Source organism: Gigantopelta aegis, chromosome 2 (assembly GCF_016097555.1).
Source record: "Gigantopelta aegis isolate Gae_Host chromosome 2, Gae_host_genome, whole genome shotgun sequence".
Lineage (NCBI taxonomy): Eukaryota > Metazoa > Mollusca > Gastropoda > Neomphalida > Peltospiridae > Gigantopelta > Gigantopelta aegis.
This window is the reverse complement of record NC_054700.1, coordinates 18,624,309-18,648,092: the sequence shown is the minus strand read 5'-3', so window position 1 is coordinate 18,648,092 and position 23,784 is coordinate 18,624,309. Positions and strand designations below refer to the sequence as shown.

At 36.8% G+C, this 23,784-nt stretch overlaps 2 protein-coding genes across 2 annotated transcripts in view; both read left to right on the top strand.

Moving 5' to 3' along the window:
- The window catches only part of LOC121382379 (beta-mannosidase-like), a 65,212-nt gene that overhangs the window by 4,353 nt on the left and 37,075 nt on the right, over positions 1-23,784 (top strand).
- LOC121382390 (beta-mannosidase-like) lies at positions 1,641-22,562 on the top strand. Its single transcript, XM_041511976.1, has 12 exons — positions 1,641-1,708; positions 4,633-4,807; positions 5,962-6,128; positions 7,240-7,377; positions 8,045-8,124; positions 9,184-9,374; positions 11,623-11,802; positions 14,665-14,762; positions 17,917-18,064; positions 18,575-18,894; positions 20,161-20,343; positions 22,208-22,562. Exons 2-12 carry the CDS (start codon positions 4,720-4,722, stop codon positions 22,445-22,447), a joined length of 1,833 nt encoding a protein of 610 aa, XP_041367910.1. The 5' UTR covers positions 1,641-1,708; positions 4,633-4,719; the 3' UTR covers positions 22,448-22,562.

Sequence of the window (23,784 nt, the reverse complement as noted above, 5' to 3'; positions counted from 1 at the left end):
AAGATTTTGAAAACAAAATCTTCCCTAGTTTGTGATAATAATAATGAGTAGATGAATGTATTATTAACCATACATGAATTGTATGAAAATAATTGAAAGAAATATATTTATTATATAATATCTTACATTTTCAGTGCAATCAAAGTACCCGGTATGTGATATTTTTTAAATCACATACTTTAAGATTTTGATAACTTTGCAAATTAGATGTAAATTAGTCGAGGTCCCGGCACTAGGTTTATTGACATTTAAGCAAACGTACCTGGGTGACACTCCATGATTGACGTATGCATTCATAGTCATCAAATAAAAACATTTCAATGGCAATTTGACACTGTCCAGTGTTCAGAAAACAAAAAACGTTAGGCATAACTTTATTTTGATGTAAGGATATCCAAAATGACATCATTCGAGTTTTACATCATTTCCATTCAAAAATACACCGCTCCACATATTCTTACGTCATTTCAATATCTAGTAATGGTGGACTGGAATTAAAGTTGCGTGTACAGTTTACAAAAACACATTGTATTAAACTTGAACTTATATGATAAAGAGATTATTACCCTTGTGTATTTCAGTATCGTCAGTATCATATATTAGGAATAAAAATAATGTATTATGCTCGCCAGAGGCTCGTATAATACAATTTTTATTCCTAATATATGATATTGACGATAACGAAAAATACTCTGGTAATAACCTCTATTTATCTCTGATGTCAGGATCCTAATATATAGTTAACATTTTAATTTTAATCAGGTTGGAAAAAATTCACTGGCAGTTCATTTCCAGTCTGCTGTCAACTTTGCAAAACAAAGGGCAGACAACTCTTCATATCGCGTTCCACCAAACTGTCCGCCGAGCGTAGAGCACGGAGAATGTCATATTAACATGATTCGTAAGGAGCAGTGCTCATTCTGTGTGGACTGGGGACCATCGCTTCCAACACAGGGCATCTGGTTGGTACTTTATGTGTCTTATAGAACTATTCATTATGAAAATTCAGCACGGCCTTGGAGGTGTTGTGGTTAAGCCATTGGACATAAGGTTGGTAGGTGCTGGGTTCGCAGCCCGGTACCGGCTCCCACCCAGAGCAAGTTTTAACAACTCGATGGGTAGGTGTAAGACCACTACACCCTCTTCTCTCTCACTAACCACTAACAACTAACCCACTGTCCTGAACAGACAGCCTTATAATTGGATATAGGCCCAAAGCATGAAAATAAGTTCAAATGAATGTATGTAAATTCAATTTAAAACCAGGGTGTGTGTGTGACACAAACAGACAGTCAGACAGACAGACAAAGACTGAGAGACAGAGGAACAAAAATTGACATCGATCTTGGCAAGACAGATGGATGGATGTACATAGTAATTAAAGATGTCTACGCAGTAATCTAAATATCTACATTTAAGAAACAGACATCTTAAAAGCATCCTTTAAAATAAAATGTTCTTGCTATACTAAGTGAGAATAATTTTGTTCTCTCTGAAATAAATTATTACAGATTGTCTTTCGTAGGACTCATATATCTCAGATCTTTTAAAAATATGACTATAAAGAATTTTAAAATTTATTTTACTGTTAAATATTAAGTTTAATTGAATACTTACAGTATGTTGATTGTGTCTTTTAGGAAGGATATCTACATAAAAGGGTTTAGTACAGCTGTTATAAAGGATCTGTCAGCTACAGTGCATAAAGGTGTGTATGGTACATACATGTATGTATATAACCAGGGTTTACGCTTTCATTGGACAATTCGCTAAATGTTCACCAAAACGTTAATTTTGAAATTGCATGCCACCATTTTGGTTTTGTGGTTAATTGAAAATTGAATTAAGACGTAGATGTTCTGACCAAAATTGCCAAATTGCCAGTAATTTTGGGGGTTCTGCTTGAACCCTGTATAACATATTTTTAATTTAATGTCACAAATATACATTGTGAATACAGAGATGGAGACATATAATTGGTTATTGGCTTGACATACAGGTAGTGATGTTTTGGTTGTATAGACCACTGATCAACACTACTCATAGCTGACAACATATTTGCCATGAGCAAGTCTGCTTTGAAGTGAGCTCCATGTTCTAGTTGATAAGCTGCTGGACAATCAAGCTGAAGACAGTGGTTCAAATCCCATCAAAGCTGGCTCACACATTCATTAATATTTCATCTATCACCCTCTGCCTATCATTCTCATTATCTTAATATAAAAAGACTTTCCAATTTCTCCCACAATTTCAATCTGTTTCGACCCTTTCTATCAGTTTCCGGTGATTCTGTCTTCTGAGCTGTCCACACCATCGCCTACCTGTCTCAGCTTCCTCCACAGGTGCAGTCTCTGTGTATTTCCCTGCACCCACTTGGCATCCTCGTCCTCTGCGGCTAATAAAGCTGGTCTGACCCACGGCACTAACTAACGACCACCAGTAGTAGGGGTGCATAGTAGGTGGTTACAAGAGCCTCTTAACAATGCCAGAAGTAACTACTGAACACTTCCCGAAGTGGTCAGACTAAGCTCATAGCTAAAGCTGATGAGGAATGGCAGGTGTGTGGCACAGATAGCCACAAGAGACAAGCACCTGTCGTGGTTGGAGAGACAAGGACTGGGATGTGGAGGTGGGCAGCGAAAGAAGTTGAAAGATAGGAGGAGTTGCCAGATCGGGAAAAAATTAGATGGAATTCAAAGGAGAAAAAGAAAAGGGGGCAGTGGGATAAGAAAAAAAAAAGAGTCTGCTTTGAAGTAACAATTTGTAACAAGTAATTTGATTGGTTAACAGATTATAACTCCAGTCATAAGTTTGTTTTGTTTAATAACACCACTAGAGCACATTGATTTATTACTCATTGGCAATGTAAAAAAATTGGTAATTTTGACATATAGTCTTAGATAGGAAACCCGCTATATTTTACCATTAGTAGCAAGGGAACTTTTATATGCACCATCCCACAGACAGGATAGCACATACCACAATCTTGCACATACCTGTTGTGCAGCACTGGCTGGAACAAGAAATAGCCCAATGGGCCCACCGACGGGGATCAATCCCAACTAGTCGTAAGAGACATGACATTGTCCAGTTCTAGTTTAACACTACTAAACTGTTTTTGTTTTAGTTGGTGCTACATGGAGTGTGAATATCACCGTATATTTTGATGTTGTTCAGAAAACTGGGACCATTCGGGGCAAGGTAACTGCCAAACTGGCAGGAACTGGAGTCAGCAAGTCACAACAAGTCGTACTGAGAAAGGATGCCGGTGTTTCCAGCTTCATGCTCAATATTCCTTCAGTGAGTTTAACAAAGATCCGGGGGCCTAATTCACTAAACTCTCGCAACTTTGCGATCTCACAGTGCAATGCAGGGCTAGCTCTGGGTTAGCAGAACATTTCGCCAAATTATCTGCTAAACTTCAAAAATGGCAGAAACCCAGTTACATGTATATTCTCACAAAATATCATTTATTTCATGAAATTATTTCGCCAAATTAAAATAAAATTTGCTAATTCTTTTTGAAATTCGCAATTGCCAGAGCTAGCCCTCAATGCTAAAAGACTTGCAGAGACAATGCTTTGTTGTCTAGCAGAGCCCAAGAGACCTTTGTGAATTAAGCCCCAGACCTGAACATTTAAGTGGAGCTATCACTCCCCTGAGACGTAATTTAAGGAGAGTTATTTTTGTCTCCCCTTAACATGCGAAAAAAAATAAAAAAATAAACTACTAGAGATTAAACATCAATTATCAGACTCAGAGTATGGTTATGTTTTATGTGGTTCCCTATAATTTAAGTTAGGGTAGCATTTAATCACTCCCCTCACTTTTGTTTCACAGCGATGTCTGTGATACTACCTTCAAAATAAATATTTGGGTGGGATTTAGCTCACTGGGTTGAGTGCTCGCCTGAGGTGCTTGCATTGCAGGATAAAACCACCTCGGTGGATCCATTTAACTGATTGTGTTTTTGCTCGTTCCAATCAATCCACCACAACTGGTCAAAGGTCGTGGTATGTGCTTTCCTGTCTGTGCGAAAGTACATATAAAAGATCCTTTGCTGCTAATGGAAAAATGTAGCGGGACCGGCCTCGGTGGCGTAGTGGTTAAGCCATCGGACTACAGGCTGGTAGGTACAGGGTTCGCAGCCCGGTACCGGCTCCAACCCAGAGCGAGTTCTTAAGGGCTCAATGGGTAGGTGTAAGGCCACTACACCCTCTTCTCTCTCAGTAACAACTAACCAACTAACAACTAACCCACTGTCCTGGACAGACAGCCCAGATAGCTGAGGTGTGTGCCCAGGACAGCGTGCTTGAACCTTAATTGGATATAAGCATGAAAATAAGTTGAAATGAAATGAATGTAGCGGGTTTCCTGTAATTACTACAAGTCATAATCACCATATGTTTGACATCCAATAGCCAATGATTAATTAATCAATGTGCTCTAGTGATGTTGTTAAACAAAAGAAACAAAGAAACAAACTAAATGTTGCAAATAGATAGGGGTTTTTACATTACGGACTTTAGTAACCCATCTATAAATAATATTGGAGTTGTTACTAAGAAATATAAAATAAGACTTCAATACATGTAATAATATAAATGAAACAAAATAGTTTTTGTGTTCTAGGATGTTGTGATTGACAGGTGGTGGCCCAATGGCTATGGAAACCAAACCCTGTACAACCTGTCTGTGTTCTACCGAGATGAAAGTGGAATGGAGGAGTCACGCGCAGGACTCACAATTGGTTTTCGAACAGTGGAACTAGTACAGCAGCCTGTGTCTTCTAAGAATGCCAGTAAAGGTGTGTGTCTGTTTCTAATGGTAATTTTGTCGATGTAAATTTTCTGTACAGAATTGGCTTTAGAACAGTGCATGGAACTATAGCCTGTCCCACTCTCCCACGAAAATGTTTTTCGTAAATAATTTCAGTTTGGTTTGATGTAAGAAGAAAAGTAAAAATGTTTTGGAAATGAAAATAATAATAAATAATATAATACTATTTTTGTGTGCAATTTAGAAAACAATCTGGTCAGAAAATAACTTGCAGTAAATTCCATAGTATGAAAAAAACGTGTTCCTTGTGGGAAGGACTATAGTCCAGCAGTGTCTTTAGTATTAAATTATTTTGTGTTGATATACTGTACAGAAATTTTAAATTGGAACAAGTTAAAAACATACATGTATACAATATATCTTTTACAATAATTGTCCAACATTTTGATGGAGGGTAAGCTTCTCTGCTCTGAAGATGCTGCTAAAATGTTCGACAATTATTGTAAAGCTAGATTTATACTTCACCACCGACTCTTGTTGGCAAGTAGTTGACTCGTCCAGTTCTGCTTCTGTTGAAACCTAATCCTCATTTTTCAGTCAATTCAGTATAATTTTAACATAGTTCATATTAAATTTTAGTGCTCGTTCGTTCAATGCTTTTGTGTTTACCTAATAAAAAATGTAATTTCAGTTTCGCATGAGAAGTACATGTACTTACATTACATAATGGTTAATACAGTATTTTATATTGTATTTGGTTTTAATGTCATTGGCTTACCTTTGTTTGTCACCTAATAGCCAATCCTTATTTTTGTGCTGGGGTGTCATTAAACATTCATTCATTCATTCATTCATTCATTCATTCATTCATTCATTCATTCATTCATTACTATAATTGGTGCTTTTATTATATTGAGTTCTTCTCTTTTAACGAACACATAGCCTGACCTTTCACCAAAGTGACCAAGTGCCTTCTGTCCCAAACATCCCAACAGTTAATCGAGTGGCTAGTTAACCTCTCAGTTGATCATGTGACTATCTTTCCTCTTTTTTGTTTGTTATAGTTTGTATACACTTTCTTTTTATTCTATTATACAAGACACTTTTTGTCAATATTTATCAAAAAATTTGATCAATCTTTGACTTAATTCAGTTGAGTTACATAATTCCCTTGTTTTGCAGGTTTGACTTTTTACTACAAAATCAACGGAGTACCACTGTTTTTAAAAGGAACCAACTGGATTCCTGCTGACAGTTTCCAGGAGACAATAACGAAAGAGAGACTTCGCCGTCTGCTCCAGTCGGCGGCAGACGTCAACATCAACTCCATGAGAGCCTGGGGTGGCGGGGTTAGTGCTGATAATTTAGATCAAATTGACCATTCATACAACATTTTTATTATTAGCCCCCGCCCCCCCACACACACACACACACACACACACACACCCACGGTTTCATGTCTGTCTCTGTCCATCCATCGGGGCGGGATTTAGCTCAGTCGGTTGTGTGTTCACTTGAGGTGCTTGTGTCACAGAATTAAACCACCTCGGTGGATCAGTTCAACTGATTGGGTTTTTTCTTGTTCTGGTCAAAAGCCATGGTATGTGCTTTCCTGTCTGTGGGAAAATGCATATAAAAGATCCCTTGCTTCATTAGGAAAAATGTAGCATGTTTCCTCTGATTACTGTGTCAGAATTATCAAATGATTGACATCCAATATCTGATGATTAATTAATCTGCTCTAGTGGTATTGTTAAACAAAACAAACTTTTTTTGGTGTCACAATATTTGCCATTTTTTCACACAGTTATGGCCCTTGATATTAGGAGGTATGAAAATTTGTTTGGCCTGGAAGGGGGACATGTATTGCTTTAGCAGTATTCTTGCTGCTAATTAAATATTTTTTTAGCAGGTTTCCTCTTAGATTATGTGTCAAAAATCACGAGATATTTAACATACAGTAGCTAATGATTAATTAATCAATGTGCTCTAGTGGTATCATTAAACAAAGCAAACTTTAACTTTTTTTAAAAACATTATTGTTCAATTTATACCTAAGGTCGACAGCAGTCACTTTTCGCACCCTTGTTTTGGCTTCGTACACAATAAATATAACATATCTTAACATAATTTCACTTGGAATCCATATTTCATAATTTTTAAGGTACAATTTTTTAATCGCAAGATTTTCTTAAAACACATTAAGGTGCATTAGTAATGTTCAAACAAAAAAATTTCAATAGCAATTTTGCATTGGAATTTTTTCAGCATTCTTAAAACGGAAACATCATGTACCCAATTTATAGTTTTTATAAGTAGATGCAAAGTGACGTCATTGGAATACTGACATCAGTCAAATAAAAAATTAGCTATAGTATGTATTACAATGCTTCGCCACATTAAAAAACCCAAAAGTGGTCTAGTAACCAATCCATTCTGTTGATTATGTTTTCCATTCAGGTATATGAGTCTGAAGATTTTTACGACTTAACAGATGAACTTGGGATCATGATATGGCAAGACTTGATGTTTAGTGGCGCAATGTATCCAGTAGATGAACCTTTTTTGGAATCAGTAAAACAGGAATTGAAATATCAGGTAGATTAAGCCTATTAACTTAATGTCATGGCACATAACATTTATACATAGAGATTATTATACAAGCTTATGTGTTATCGGTCTACAGGCTGGTAGGTACTGGGTTTGGATCCCAGTCGAGGCATGGGATTTTTAATCCAGATACCGACTCCAAACCCTGAGTGAGTGCTCCGCAAGGCTCAATGGGTAGGTGTAAACCACTTGCACCGACCAGTGATCCATAACTGGTTCAACAAAGGCCATGGTTTGTACTATCCTGCCTGTGGGAAGCGCAAATAAAAGATCCCTTGCTGCTAATCGGAAAGAGTATCCCATGAAGTGGCAACAGCGGGTTTCCTCTCAAAATCTGTGTGGTCCTTAACCATATGTCTGACGCCATATAACCGTAAATAAAATGTGTTGAGTGTGTCGTTAAATAAAACATTTCTTTCTTCTTTTTTTTTCTTTCTTGGTGAACATGTATCTAAATAGGTTTAAAATTAATACAATGCCGAACAAATAAAATCTATTTGAAGGTTATTTTGGTTGAAAGGGTTCATGGTTAGTAAAATGGACCCATTCAAATAATGATATTAGGTGCAGTTTTGTCTCTGAATGTTAGTGGGTTCTTTGTTCAGCTGGGGAAAAATCAACAATTTTAAACAGAATGTTGTTTTGTGTTCTTTAGGTCCAGCGACTAAAGCATCGACCTTCAATCATTGTCTGGGCTGGAAGCAATGAGAATGAGAAAGCTCTGCGACTGAATTGGTAATTTTATCTTCATATAACATCATATTAAAATGTTACAGATGCTCAGCATTTGTCATTCTGGCCACATCTATGATTATGTTGAATTTTTATACATACATGTAATATTTGTGTGTGTATGTATGGATGGATGAATGACGGATGGATGGACAGACGGACAGATTTTTAAGGCCAGATTAGTAAGAATGAATGAATTAGGGACAAAGTAATAAACATAACTGAATGTGTCTATTCACATACATAATATATGTCAACTTTATTGAAATACAGAGATGACGTCATAATGAAAGACAAAAATGTTTTATTTAACGACGCACTCAACACATTTTATTTATGGTTATATGGCGTCAAACATACGGTTACGGACCACACAGATATTGAGAGAGGAAACCCGCTGTCACCATTTCATGGGCTACTCTTTTCGATTAGCAGCAAGGGATCTATTATATGCACCATCCCACAGACAGGGTAGTACGTCATAATGAATAGATACGTGTATACAGATATATTGGGCCAAGCTTTCAAAATGTGTTGTCATGTGTTTATGTGGTTACATCTTAAATTGAGGTAAAACACTTGTTAGAACAGTATTTAATGTAAAGTATTAAATATACAGTGAAACCTCTCAAGACCGGACCCTCTGTAAACAGGAATTCCCTGAAAACCAGATGTTTTACAGAGTCCCTTTTTAAAAACCAGGACAGAACCTAATCTCTCTAAACCGGATCGCTCTTAAAACCAGACATTTGTCTTGGTTCCAGGGATGTCTGGTTTAGAGGGGTTTCACTATACATGGCTTTTAAGGAAAAAAACTTTTTTAATTTGGCCTGTTATGTACATGTAGTAACATCCTAATATGTTATTTACTCGGGGTACAAAACTAATGTCAACATCGGTTACTAAAATAACTACATCCAGCTGTACATTGACACTGTTAGATATATTGTGTATTTTATTTACTGAGGTTTAATACTTGTGTCAGCTACACCCGATACTTCAATGACTACATCAAACTGTACATTGACACTGTTAGATATATTGTGTATTTTATTTACTCAGGTTTAATACTAGTGTCAACTACACCCGATACTACGACGACTATGTCAAATTGTACATTGACACTGTCAGACCTATTGTCCTCAGTGAAGACTCCACCAGAGAATTCCTCTCATCAAGTCCCAGTGATGGCATGGAGACTGAGAGACAAGGATGGGTGGCCAAGGACCCTGGTGATGAGCTCTATGGAGACAGTAAGTCATAACACCATGGTAAAATTAAGCTATATAATATATATATTATATACTAGGGTGTGTAATTCCACTCGTCAAGTCCCAGTGATGGTGTAGAGACTCAGAGACAAGGATGGGTGGCCAAGGATCCTTGTAACTACAGTAAGTCGCGTGTAGGCAGTATCAGGTACATGTATCTACTATTATGGAGTTATCAGGTTATATATTGGGTGTGTAATTTCTGCCATCAAGTCCCAGTGATGGAGTGGAGACTCAGAGACAAGGACGGGTGACCAATGACCCTGGTGACGAACAATATGGAGACAGTAAGTCCAGTACATCACCTACAATGTCTTAGCTAAATTTTGAAAAACTTTAGTCGAATACACTGTGTTTCTCTGGTCATCCTCATGTTTGTGGTACACGATCAGCTCTTCCATCCAGGACAGGAAAGGGTAGGGGGAGGGAGAAGGCCTTTTTGTGTTTGGACCTTAAAAGCACCATTTTCTGTTGTGTTGGTAGGGCATTCATCTTGTTTCTCATCCATTTGTTGCAGTAGTTGTTGGTTTATGTGGTACATGTAGCTCCAAATGTATTTTATGCAAAACAGAAATGGTACATATTTCAGAAACTATGGTTAGTGACTTTAAAGAGACATTCCTGAGTTTGCTGCATTGTAAGATGTTTCCGACTAATAAAATATTTTTACAATTAAACTTACATATTAAATATATTTTCTTATATATGTTCAATGTGTTTCTGGTCGTCTTAATATTTGTAAGAAGCCCAAACTGGATTTTGTCTTCAAATAAAAAAGTATTTTAGGAAATAAAATGAAATTTAACCTAGTACAAATATTAGAACGATCAGAAACACGTTAAATATACAGCCACTAATATTTTATGCAGAAAAATATATTTGATATGTAATTACAATCATTAAAAAGTATCTGTTAGTTGATAACATCTTAAAAAATTGCAGCAAACTCAGGAATGTCCCTTTAAATTGAATTTATGATCATAGTAATTACATAAAATTATATATATATGTTACATGTCAAACCCTACTAACACATGCTGAATATTTTGAGACTATAAAACATAGGTTGGCTGTAAAGAAAATGTTGAACATTAATAACTGAATTTACAAAGTCTGGTTTCTTTTGTCTTTCATGCATGTACTTGTAAATACATATATTTACAAGTCATGTTTTATTTCTTCTTCCTTCCTTCTTTTTTAATCAGCCCATCTCCGTTTCTTCCTTTCTTTCGAGTTATATTTCGTTTCTACCTCTCTAAACTGTAGCTCCTATATTTCAGCTTTATTTTGCTGTCCACCTCCTTATTCCAGCAGTGGTAAAGCGCTCGCTTGATGCACGGTCAGTTTGAGATCGATCCTCATCAGTGGGCCCATTTTTCGCTCCAGCCAGTGCACCATGACTGGTACATCAAAGGCCATGGTATGTGCTATCCTGTCTATGGGATGGTGCATATAAAAGATCCCTTGCTGCTAATCGAAAAGAGTAGCCCATTGCGTGGCGACAGTGGGTTTCCTCTCTCAATATCTGTGTGGTCCTTAACGATATGTCCGACGCCATATAACCATAAATAAAATGTCTTGAGTGCGTCGTTAAATAAAACATTTGTTTCCTTATTCCAGTTCTTGTCTCTTCAAGTGTGCTCTAGCTTCTTTTCATTTAAAGTACTTTATGGGACGAATTTATGAAGGTGTGTAAGCATTGTAAATGTCTGTACATGTAGTTACACAAAAAGAAAGAAAGAAATGTTTTATTTAACTATGCACTCAACACAATTTATTTACGGTATATGGTTAAGGACCACACAGATTTTGAGAGGAAACCCGCTGTCGCCACTTCATGGACTACTCTTTCCGATTAGCAGCAAGGGATCTTTTATTTGTGCTTCCCACCGGCAGGATAGCACAAACCATGGCCTTTGTTGAACCAGTTATGGATCACTGGTTGATGCAAGTGGTTTACACCTACCCATTGAGCCTTGCGGAGCACTCACTAAGGGTTTGGAGTCGGTATCTGGATTAAAAATCCCATGCCTCGACTGGGATCGGAACCCAGTACCTACCAGCCTGTAGACCGATGGCCTGACCACGACGCCACCGAGGCCGGTGTAGTTACACAAAGTCATGTGTAAGGAAAACAGGCTTTGTAAATTCGGCCCAATGTTGTTGTTTTCTGAAATTAATCAAACCTAAATTCTACTGAATCATACAGTGCTTATCTTTTTTTATTTAGTTCACTACTACAACTACACTGTTGACCTCTACAATGACAGTACATTTCGTATTCCACGGTTTGCATCTGAGTTTGGTGTCCAGGCATGGTGTGATGCAGAAACTCTGGAAGATGTTTTTCTAGAGTCTGACTTTGACTATTGGGGCAAAATGGCAGAACATCGACAGCATCACGCATTTGGTAAGACATAAATTTAATCCTTTTTTTTTCTCTTTTTTTTCTTTTTACCTTGATTACCATACTTATATTCACTTAAGTTTGAAACAAGATGTCCATGTCTGCCACTGTTTTCTCTCTTTTCCTTTAAAGGTTTTAATTAATGGATGTTCTGTTCACCAAGAGATTGTACGCCCCCATTTTCCAAAGACAAGACTAAGCTTATTTAAAACTTGATTAAATTTGTTTACTTGGTATTGATATTCATCAAGTTATAGTGCATACCCCTAGCATCATGATTGTATCCTTAGAGCAAGCAGAGGTTTCCCTAGAGCGATAAGCCGACACGGCCCGTGCTCCCTTAGCCAGCCAAGTAAGCGCCTTCATGTCTGGTAAGCGCCTTAACTGCAGGACCGTGTCGGCTTAATTTGTAACATGTATACAAAACAATGGAGCTGTGATCCGTAACGTCATTCACCACACATTATCACACTTCCATTTGGTATCTCTGCAATTCTTTAGATGTTCACTTTGAGGTCCATTGATCGCACCGTTTTAATTGTCGGCGGGCTTGTGCTGGTCACGTGGTACAGGTGATCGGCTACTACTAATCCGCCAGATAACTGCTTGTTGTAATAATGTCTGTATGCTTGGGAATTACGCATCAAGACAAATCAAAGAAATACCTATTAATTGAATAAACATCTTTGAAGGTGAAATTCTTGAGTAAAACATGTCACCATTATTTTAATTTTGTAAAGTCTTTGAACCAAAGTAATAAAAACAAACCGATACTGCATGTCAGTTTGAATACACATGCCAGTTCAGGGCCGAAAGACATGTCGGCTATCCCAAGGGCTGAGTTCAGCCAGACCGAGCGAAAACAAAACGTTCGCTACACTGGTTTGTGCGCTTCACGTTAAACCAAATGGACACGACGGACACCAATCAAATAGTTCGCGAACGTTAGGAAGAACGTTCGTTGGCTGAACTGAGAAAAGCTCTCGGTGTAATATACGTCACGCTTCAGAGTCAGCTGACAACATCGTTGCGGAAATGAACAATACGATTACACGGAAGTAAATCTTGATGTAAATGTGTAGAAAAACAATAGTTGTTTGCATCAATGAATACCTAACTGCAGTTTCGTTATTTCCTTTGTCTTTGTTAATTTTGTACCTCTGGTCGAGAGCACGCACTGAGATCGCGATCGCAGGAAATGAACATGCAGTATTTATACAAATTGCAGTTAAACGTACATTGAATTAGTTTACAATAATCATATTTGTTAGATAATGCTAGATATGTATTTGTTAAACTGTGAGGTGACAAGCATTTAACACGACGCTGAAATCAACAGCAACAACATGGCGCAAATTATGAAATTGTTGGGGGTGGGGAATTGATGGGTTATTTATTTTTTTAAGTTTTAACACCCCCCCCTCCAAAAAAAAAAAAAACCCTCACAAAAACAACTCCAACATGATTTGATGGATTGAAGGCAAACACTTAACTGTTTTCAACCCACTACCCCACTTCTTTTGGCTTGATTTTTGTGTTATAATGATGCTATATATGTAAGCGCCTTAAAAAAATCCTGGGGAAAGGCCTGAGCAAGGTCAAGGTTATTTAAAACTTGATTAAAGTTTTTTACTTGGTATTGATATTCATCAAGTTATAGTGCATACCCCTAGCCTCATGATTGTATCCTTAGACCAAGGTCAAGGTTATTTGGAACTTGCTTAGGGTTTCTCTAATCACTTTTTTACTCCAGATCCTTTAAAAGATGGCTTTCATATGCTGATGGGAAAAACAAAAAGAGAACACATGACACTTTAGATAAACTTAGTCTCAAAATCCATTTTTGTTAGTGGCTTCATTGTCATTCTAGGGGGCGAGACGTAGCCCAGTGGTACAGCGCTCGCTCGATGCGCGGTTGGTGTGGGATCAATCCCCGTTGATGGGCCCATTGGGCTATTTTTTGTTCCAGCCAGTGCACCACAACTGGTATATCAAAGGCTGTGGTATGTACTACTCTGTCTGTGGGATGGTGCATATAAGAGATCCCTTGCTGCTAATCGAAAAAAGTAGCCCATGAAGTGGCAACAGCGGGTTTCCTCTCTCAATATCTGTGTGGTCCTTAACCATATATCTGACGCCATGTAACTGTAAATAAAATGTGTTGAGTGCATCGTTAAATAACACATTTCTTTCTTTCTTTCATTGTCATTCTGAGTCTATGTAACTTCCTGCAAGTCAAGTAATCGTATTCGTGAAGTCAAGTCACATCCCGTTAAGGGGAGACAATTCATTTCATAAAGATGGCCATCTCTCTAACATAGATAGAATCTGGATTTTTTTTTTATTGATTCTGGTCCTGAGGGTGGCCGAGGTTTAGAGGGGTTTCACTGTACATGTACATGTAGGAACTTTGGATGGATAGACATCTTTTCAACAAAGAATAATCCTTTAAAAGGACAGACCCTAGTTTCAGCCCATGAAAATTAACACCAAGTTAAGTTAATCTACAAACCTGTAACCTGTAATTTGGATAACGTTACATTTGAGTGAAACATGAGTCTGTGACTTTGAAATAGTGAAATCCACTCTAAAAATGGACTAAAACTGTTACCTTTCAGACACACATGTGTCTTTAAAATTATGAGAAATGCATTTTGTGATATTAAAAACACCAGGATGGCCAAAAACACTTTGAATATATGGAAATGGATAATCTAAACAATAAAATCTAAGTAAAGTATGATTTCAGTTATTAGAAACGGCTCTAATAGTAAAAACAAATATACCTTAATGTTTAAAAACTAGGGTATGTCCCTTTAAATTATATCTTAAAATGTGAAATGTGTATTATCTCCCTTTAACCAGGTCAGATTGAAATGTTCACTGAGATAAAGACGCACATGAAGATTCCCGAAACCAACGACACGAAACAGAAGTTCAAGGATCTCATATACCTCACACAGGTGAGTCTAAATACGGGCATTATAACACCATTAATGCTGTATACAGGAAACTAACGACATACAACAGAAGTTCAAGGATCTCATATACCTCACACAGGTGAGATCAAACACAGACATTATAACACCATTAATACTGTATACAACAAACCTACGACACACAACAGAAGTTCAAGGATCTCATATACCTCACACAGGTGAGTCTAAACAAGAACAATATAACACCATTAATACTGTATACAACAAACCTACGACGCACAGCAGAAGTTCAAGGATCTCATATACCTCACACAGGTAAGTCTAAACAGGCATTATAACACCATTAATGCTGTATACAGGAAACTGACACACAACAGAAGTTCAAGGATCTCATATACCTCACACAGGTAAGATCAAACACAGGCATTATAACACCATTAATATTGTATACAACAAACCTACGACACACAGGCATTATAACCATTAATACTGTATACAACAAACCTACGACACACAGCAGACGTTCAAGGATCTCATATACCTCACACAGGTGAGATCAAACACAGACATTATAACACCATTAATACTGTATACAGCAAACCTACGACACACAACAGAAGTTCAAGGATCTCATATACCTCACACAGGTAAGACTAAACAAGGACAATATAACACCATTAATACTGTATACAACAAACCTACGACGCACAGCAGAAGTTCAAGGATCTGATATACCTCACACAGGTAAGACTAAACAAGGACAATATAACACCATTAATACTGTATACAACAAACCTACGATGCACAGCAGAAGTTCAAGGATCTCATATACCTCACACAGGTAAGACTAAACAAGGACAATATAACACCATTAATACTGTATACAACAAACCTACGACGCACAGCAGAAGTTCAAGGATCTCATATACCTCACACAGGTAAGACTAAACAAGGACAATATAACATCATTAATACTGTATACAACAAACCTACGACGCACAGCAGAAGTTCAAGGATCTCATATACCTCACACAGGTGAGATCAAACACAGACATTATAACACCATTAATACTGTATACAGCAAACCTACGACACACAACAGAAGTTCAAGGATCTCATATACCTCACACAGGTGAGATCAAACACAGGCATTATAACACCATTAATACTGTATACAACAAACCTACGACACACAACAGAAGTTCAAGGATCTCATATACCTCACACAGGTAAGACTAAACAAGGACAATATAACATCATTAATACTGTATACAACAAACCTACGACGCACAGCAGAAGTTCAAGGATCTCATATACCTCACACAGGTAAGACTAAACAAGGACAATATAACACCATTAATACTGTATACAACAAACCTACGACGCACAGCAGAAGTTCAAGGATCTCATATACCTCACACAGGTAAGACTAAACAAGGACAATATAACACCATTAATACTGTATACAACAAACCTACGACGCACAGCAGAAGTTCAAGGATCTCATATACCTCACACAGGTAAGACTAAACAAGGACAATATAACACCATTAATACTGTATACAACAAACCTACGACGCACAGCAGAAGTTCAAGGATCTCATATACCTCACACAGGTAAGACTAAACAAGGACAATATAACATCATTAATGCAGTGCACAGGAAAAATTAAACAATTTTTTTTTTTTTAACAAAATACTTTAGAGCGCATTTATTGAAGAATCATAAAAACAAATTGTATGTCAAACATTGGATAATACTCACATGCAGTCTTAGAGGAAACCCGTTACATTTTCCCATTAGCATCAAGGGATATTTTATTACCTTTGCACTTGTAGCTAACATTATTTCTCATTCCAGTCAGTGCACCACGACTGGTATATCAAAGGCCGTGGAATGTGCTATCCTGTCTGTGGGATGGTCCATATAAAAGATCCCTTGCTACTAATGGAAAAATATAGCAGGTTTCCTCTCTATGACTGTGTCAATATGACCATATGTTTGACATCCAGTAGCTGATGATTAATAAATCAGTATGCTCTAGTGGTGTCGTTAAACAAAACAAACTTTGTAGCTAACGAATGCATCACAGATTAATCAGTTTCAAATTAACTTACATCAAAAAGCTATCAATTTTGATCGTGCTTCTTTCATAGGATGGTATGACTGTAAAGACCAGGTCATCACCTAGGAGAAACCAGATGTATACATGTACATGTTTGTAAATCGATAACACACACTGATGTGTGTTATTATAAATAAAGATTGATGTGATCACTACTGGGTGTTTATGAATATGTTGAATAGGGGAAGATGTATGCTTACTATCTTTTCATTTTCCTCAATTAAAATTTACCGGCTTCGCTGGTGTCATGGTTAGGCCTATGGTCTACAGGCTGGTAGGTACTGGGTTCAGATCCCAGTCGAGGCATGGGATTTTTAATCCAGATACCGACTCCAAACCCTGAGTGAGTGCTCCGCAAGGCTCAATGGGTAGCTGTAAACCACTTGCACCGACCAGTGATCCATTACTGATTCAACAAAGGCCATGGTTTGTGCTATCCTGTCTGTGGGAAGCACAAATAAAAGATCCCTTGCTGCCTGTCGTAAAAGAGTAGCCTATGTGGCGACAGCGGGTTTCCTTTAAAAGATAGTGTCAGAATGTTTGATGTCCAATAGCCGATGATAAGATAAATAATCAATGTGCTCTAGTGGCGTCGTTAAATAAAACAAATTTTACTTTTTTATACCATCAGCACTGGTGTGTCTCATATCCAACCCTTTATATTGCCTACTTGTGTTACAGTATATGCATTTAGAATATGTTATTTATTACATGTAAATCAAAATATTTTCATATTAATTCTTTCTGTTTTGTTTTTATATAATTATTGACAAGGCTCAGTGGTTAGGTGTAAACCACTTGCACCGACCAGTGATCCATAACTGGTTCAACAAAGGCCATGGTTTGTGCTATCCTGCCTGTGGGAAGTGCAAATAAAAGATCCCTTGCTGCCTGTCATAAAAGAGTAGCCTATGTGGCGACAGCTGGTTTTCTCTAAAAAACAGTGTCAGAATGACCATATGTTTGACGTCCAATAGCCGATGATAAGATAAAAACCAGTGTGCTCTAGTGGTGTCGTTAAATAAAAACAAACTTTACAATTAAAATTTTAGATCAACCAAGCAGAGTCAGTTAAAGCAGAAACGGAACATTATCGCCGCTGGCAAACAGACTTGATGTCTGACGGTCGAGGATTAACAATGGGCGCCCTCTACTGGCAGTTAAATGACATCTGGCAGACACCATCATGGGCTTCTATTGGTGAGATTTTTTGTATTATTATTTTTTCATTTTAATGAAGAACTGTATATATAGAACATATTCGCTGTTATTGTTTGTATGGTAATGCATGAACTGTAACCAGAAACCTTATCACACCTAGGTCTATGTACTGTACACAGGTTTTGTTATGAGCTTGTATCCAGTGAATAGACGGGTGGCACGTAGCCCAGTGGCAAAGCGCTCGCTTGATGCGCGGTCGGTTTAGGATCGATCCCTAACGGTGGCCCCATTGGGCCATTTCTCGTTCCAGCCAGTGCTCCACAACTGGTGTAACAAAGGCCATGGTATGCACTATTCTGTCTGTGGGATGGTGCATATAAAAGATCCCTTGCTGCTAATCGAAAAGAGTAGTCCACAAAGTAGCAACAGCGGGTTTCCTCTCTCTATATCTGTGTGGTCCTTAACCATATGTCTGATGCCATATAACCATAAATAAAATGTGTTGAGTGTGTCGTTAAATAAAACATTTCCTTCTTCTTCCTCATACAGATTACCAAGGAAAGTGGAAAATGCTACATTATTACGTCAGGAAATTCTTTTCACCTACATTAATCTCTCCATTTAATGACAATGGTGACCTGAGTGTGTATGTGGTGGTTGACGGAATTCCATTGCTGGAGGCACGCGACTCGGTAACAGGGAATCTAGAATTTAGACTGAATGGGACATCAGGACAGATAGAAAATAGATACCATGACTCAAAGATTAACAGGTCTATGTTTTCTGCTGCCATAAGTGGCAAACTGTACATTCAGATGTATTCATGGGATAGCTTTACACCTTTGAAGGTTTGGAATGTGCCATATAAGGTAATTATAAACTTTTACGGTTTTATCTATTTTGCCTTTCGGAAAGTTCATTGAAAGATAAAAATCTAATGTATTCTTGGAATAACTTTATTGTAACTAATTTAAAGTAATAAACCTAATTGTTTTTAAGTTGTCTGTCTTCCATGGATTTATGCTTTTTCTAGTTTCTATGGTGACCAATCATACAGTGCTCTACCATCGAGTTACATACATGTGAAAACATTAAAATTAAAGTGGGTTTATTTTATGATACCACTACAAAACATTTATTAATTAATCATTGGCTATTAGATGTCAAAGATTTGGTCATTCTGACACGTACCGTAGTCTTAAAGGAACATTCCCGAGTTTGCTCCATTGTAAGATGTTTCAAACTAATAAAATATTTCTACGATTAAACTTACATATTAAATATATTTTCTTGTTTAGAATATCAGTGTCTGCAAATTCAATGTTTTTCTGGTCGTCTTAATATTTGTAAAAACACCAAACTGGATTTTTCTTCTAATAATTTCGTACATACGAAAAAACAATAGTTTAGGAAATAAAATGAAATTTAATCTAGTACAAATATTAAAACGATCAGAAACTAATATTTTATGCAGAAAAATATATTTGATATGTAATTACAATCGTTAAAAAGCCTCTGTTAGTCGATAACATCTTACAAATTGCAGCAAACTGAGGAATGTCCCTTTAAGACAAAACTTGCTTGATTTTTTTCAAGAGATGTTCTGTCCTGTCTGTGGAAAAGTACATATAAAAGATTTGTTGCTGCTCATGATAAAATGTAGCTGGTTTCTTCTGTGAAGGCTGTGTCAGAATTACAAAATGTTTTACATCCAATAGCTGATGATTAATAAATCAGTGTGCTTTAAATTCTCCTATCTTCCGTACATGAAAAGCTAATAATTTAATTACTATATTTTATACCTATCAACAGGGTTTCTACCAGATGGTACAAAGGGTGAAATTACGTACGGTACCCTAAAATCTTGGAAATTAATGGATACATTTTTATAATTTTTCTATAGATTATAGTGAGAAAAACACTGTTTATAAAATTTGTCATGGTATGAAATGCTGTGTCTGAATTAAAAATATTTTAAACCAATAACCACTTACATTTGACAGAGGCACTTATGACCTGTTTTGTTTTTATTACGTACATGTACCCTCAAACTTTTTCTACCAGAAAGCCTGAACAATCACTTGATTAAACTGTGTGCTGAGGTAACATTCAGCATTCCTTTCTTTTCTTCTCAGCTTCACACATCAGCTGAGTTGGTATTCAAAAAGAACATGGCTGCCATGATGAAAGAGGCTGGGTGCACCCGCTTCGAGAAGTGTTTCTTCTATCTGTACGGTGGCCATGGTGACCAGATGTCTAACTGGTTGTCCATGGCATACATGAAGGATGCCCAAGGATTGACTAAAGCAAAGATATTGGTATGTTTAAAAGGAGTATCCTGAGTTTGCCGCCATTATAACCAAAAGTTCTATAGGGTGTATACGACCAAGTCAAATCCCATAGACGCAATATTAACATATGTCGCTAAAAACTCCTCCTACCTGCAGTGTTTCAATCGACATAAACGCCACGGATATAAATACTACACACTCACACTTATCACCAATCACCAATCACAGGACTTGTGGTGTTCACTTCTCTATCAAAAGTTGGGTGCACCTCGAACTCTGACCCAGCCAGAAGTTATTTGGTTTTGTACAACCTGTAACATGTCTACAACAGATAGAGCCTTTTTGATGACTAAAATGACAAGCTAAAGATATTTTCTTGTTTAAAATGTCTGTGTATACAGTGTATTTCTTGTTATTCTGTTGTTTGTAGCAGTTCAAACAGTATTTCATCTCCAATAATTTGGTTACCATATTTGACTGGAAATAAGCCCAGGGGGCCACGACAGCTAATTGTGAGCTTAGCATGGTGTGGGCTTATTCCCAAACAAGGGGCCAGTTTTGTTTTAAAAATGAATAAATAATAATAATAATAAATTTAAAAAAATTATATTAGGAAGTAAAATGAAATTTGAGACACTACAAACATTAGGGGGACCAGAAAAATATTTGATATACAGAAACTAAATTAAAAAAAAAAAAATTGTATTCTAGATGTGTAACTTTAGTTATTAAAATGATTTACTGTTTGGAAATATGTTACAATGGTTGCAAACTTAAAGTCCGAACCAAAATGTTAACAACTACGATACATTGCTCTCCTACCTTTATTTTTCATTAGATTTTACTCACATTTTGTCCAGACAGAAATCTTGAAAAAACCATTACAATGACAGAGATTCCAAATATTAGATGATAACTATGTAACCTATATCGACTTCACTGAGATCGCATAGGGCAAAAAGCATGTAATTTTGTGCCGGCAGCCATTTTGACTTTTTATGGAATACTCTCTAAGAGGAGTGAAAGGATATGACAATCTGATAACGTCATAACATGTTATGATATAAAAACAAACATGGTGATGTCTTCTTGTTTTTTAATTTGGTTTGTTTAAAGATACCACTAGAGAATATTGATTTTATATTAATTGTGTCACATACTTTGGAGGCTTTTACCCCTCTTGAAGAGTATTCCATAAAAAAGCAAAATGGCAGACGGCAGAAAACTGTATGTATTTTGGCCTTTGCGATTTCAGCGAAGTTGATACTGGTGACATCGTTACAGTCTTGTATGTGGAATCTGTGTCACTGTACTGTTTTTTTTTTCACAATGTGTGTCTGGTCAAAATTTGGGGGAAATGTAATGATAATTAAAGGTGGGAGAGTAATTTATCGTAGTTGTTAACAATTTGGTTCAGACTTTAGGGTAGTTCCTTTAAGTTCTAAAAGAGGAAAAGTCGTTGTTTTATTGAAGTACAGATATTCTTGAGTTTCACTTTCAACAGACATCTTGGGATTGGTTGAAGTGCAGATATTACTACATTTAATTTTCTGAAAAAGGCCAAATGGTTGGTAAATTACTGTTGAGAGAGTTTCTGAATGGAACTCAAAGATTGGTTAAAGTACAAATCGTCAAACACTTCAGTACCTGAATTGTGGTCTCTTATTTTTATTTTACTACACACGTGGAGAGGGTAAGGGAACAATCTCTGTTCCATAAACACATTTTTAGGTTTTAGGGGACAATTGTTTGTTTTTTTAGTTTCCTTAAGTATATTACCGGGTACTGTTGTTTGTCATTTTATAATTTCGTTTCAACTTTTTCATTGACAGTCTATTATTTAACTGTTTCTCTATCATTTTACTGTTACACTGTTATTTCTCAATTTCAGATCACTCATATTAAACAGACCACACCCACCCAGTTTGAAATATATCTTGCATCCAATCGGATTGCTCCTTACGTCTGGCTGGATGCATATAAAGTAAAAGGCCGTTTTTCCGACAATGGCTTCCTGATGTTAAAACCACAGACAGTTGTTAAGTACACAGCCTGGGAACCAGTTGATCTCAAAGTCTTCAAGAAAACCTTGAGTGTAAAGTCTTTAATGGATGTCTACCAACATGTCTGACAGTATATTAATAATATTTAATTAATACATCTATCTCTAGCTTCTCGGTGGCGTCATGGTTAGGCCATCGGTCTACAGGCTGGTAGGTACTGGGTTCGGATCCCAGTCGAGGCATGGGATTTTTAATCCAGATACCGACTCCAAACCCTGAGTGAGTGCTCCGCAAGGCTCAATGGGTAGGTGTAAGCCACTTGCACCGACCAGTGATCCATAACTGGTTCAATAAAGGCCATGGTTTGTGCTATCCTGCCTGTGGGAAGCGCAAATAAAAGATCCCTTGCTGCCTGTCATAAAAGAGTAGCCTATGTGGTGACAGCGGGTTTCCTCTAAAAACAGTGTCAGAATGACCATATGTTTGACGTCCAATAGCCGATTATAAGATAAAAAATTAATGTGCTCTAGTGGCGTCGTTAAATAAAACAAACTTTACATTTTTTTACACACAGTGAGACCTGTCTAAACCAGACACTGAACAAACCAGAATCATATCAAAACTGGCCAACTTCCATGATCTCAAATTTTCGAAATTCTATAATGCAACCCTCTAAATACTGGATCCTGTCTAAATCAGATAAATATTAGGTCCCCAACATGATCCGGTTTAGACAGGTTTCACTGTATATATATTTTTTTAAGTTTTTAGTATTAAATATCGTTTATTTATGAAATTTACAGTAATTGTATTATACTGCAACATTTTATACAGCTATTTTGATAAATTCTCATTAAAACAATTCTTATATTGTCAGCTATCATGTTCTGCCCTGTCGCCATGTTTTAATGTAGCACTCAACACATTTTACTTACGGTTATATGGCATCAGACATATGGTTAAAGACCACACACTGTCAGATAATTAAAGAGAAAACCTGCTGCCGTCATGCATGGGACTACTTTTTTTATTAACAGCAAGGGATCTTTTATTTGCCACATCCCACAGACAGGATAGCACATACCACAGCCTTTGATATACCAGTCGTGGTGCACTGGCTGGAACGAGAAATAACCTAATAGGCCCACCGATGGGGATCGATCCCAAACCGACTGTTCATCAAATGTGCTGTCAAAATATAACATGATCATCTAAATATGTTCCCATTAAAAAATCTATCGTATGTATATCAAATGCTGTGATAATACATTTTTCTTTCTAATTATACAATATGAAATGATTTTCTTGTACATTGTGCATTATATTTTATATTGTTAATATTTATACAACATAAATATATACATGAAATTGGTGGTTGTTGTTGTTATTGTTACTGTTTTTGTTTTAATAAAACTAAATTAGTCATGAATGTTACTTTACAGATTAAATAGAGATTATTGTACGA

What these genes read in the sequence shown, in the direction of transcription:
- LOC121382390 (XM_041511976.1), top strand. Translation starts at nt 4,720, where the DNA reads ATGGAGGAGTCACGCGCAGGACTCACAATTGGTTTTCGAACAGTGGAA. An exon ending in ATCTCATATACCTCACACAG is followed by an intron (nt 14,763 to 17,916) that starts GTGAGTCTAAAT and finishes TTAAAATTTTAG; the next exon opens with ATCAACCAAGCAGAGTCAGT. An exon ending in TGACTAAAGCAAAGATATTG is followed by an intron (nt 20,344 to 22,207) that starts GTATGTTTAAAA and finishes TCTCAATTTCAG; the next exon opens with ATCACTCATATTAAACAGAC.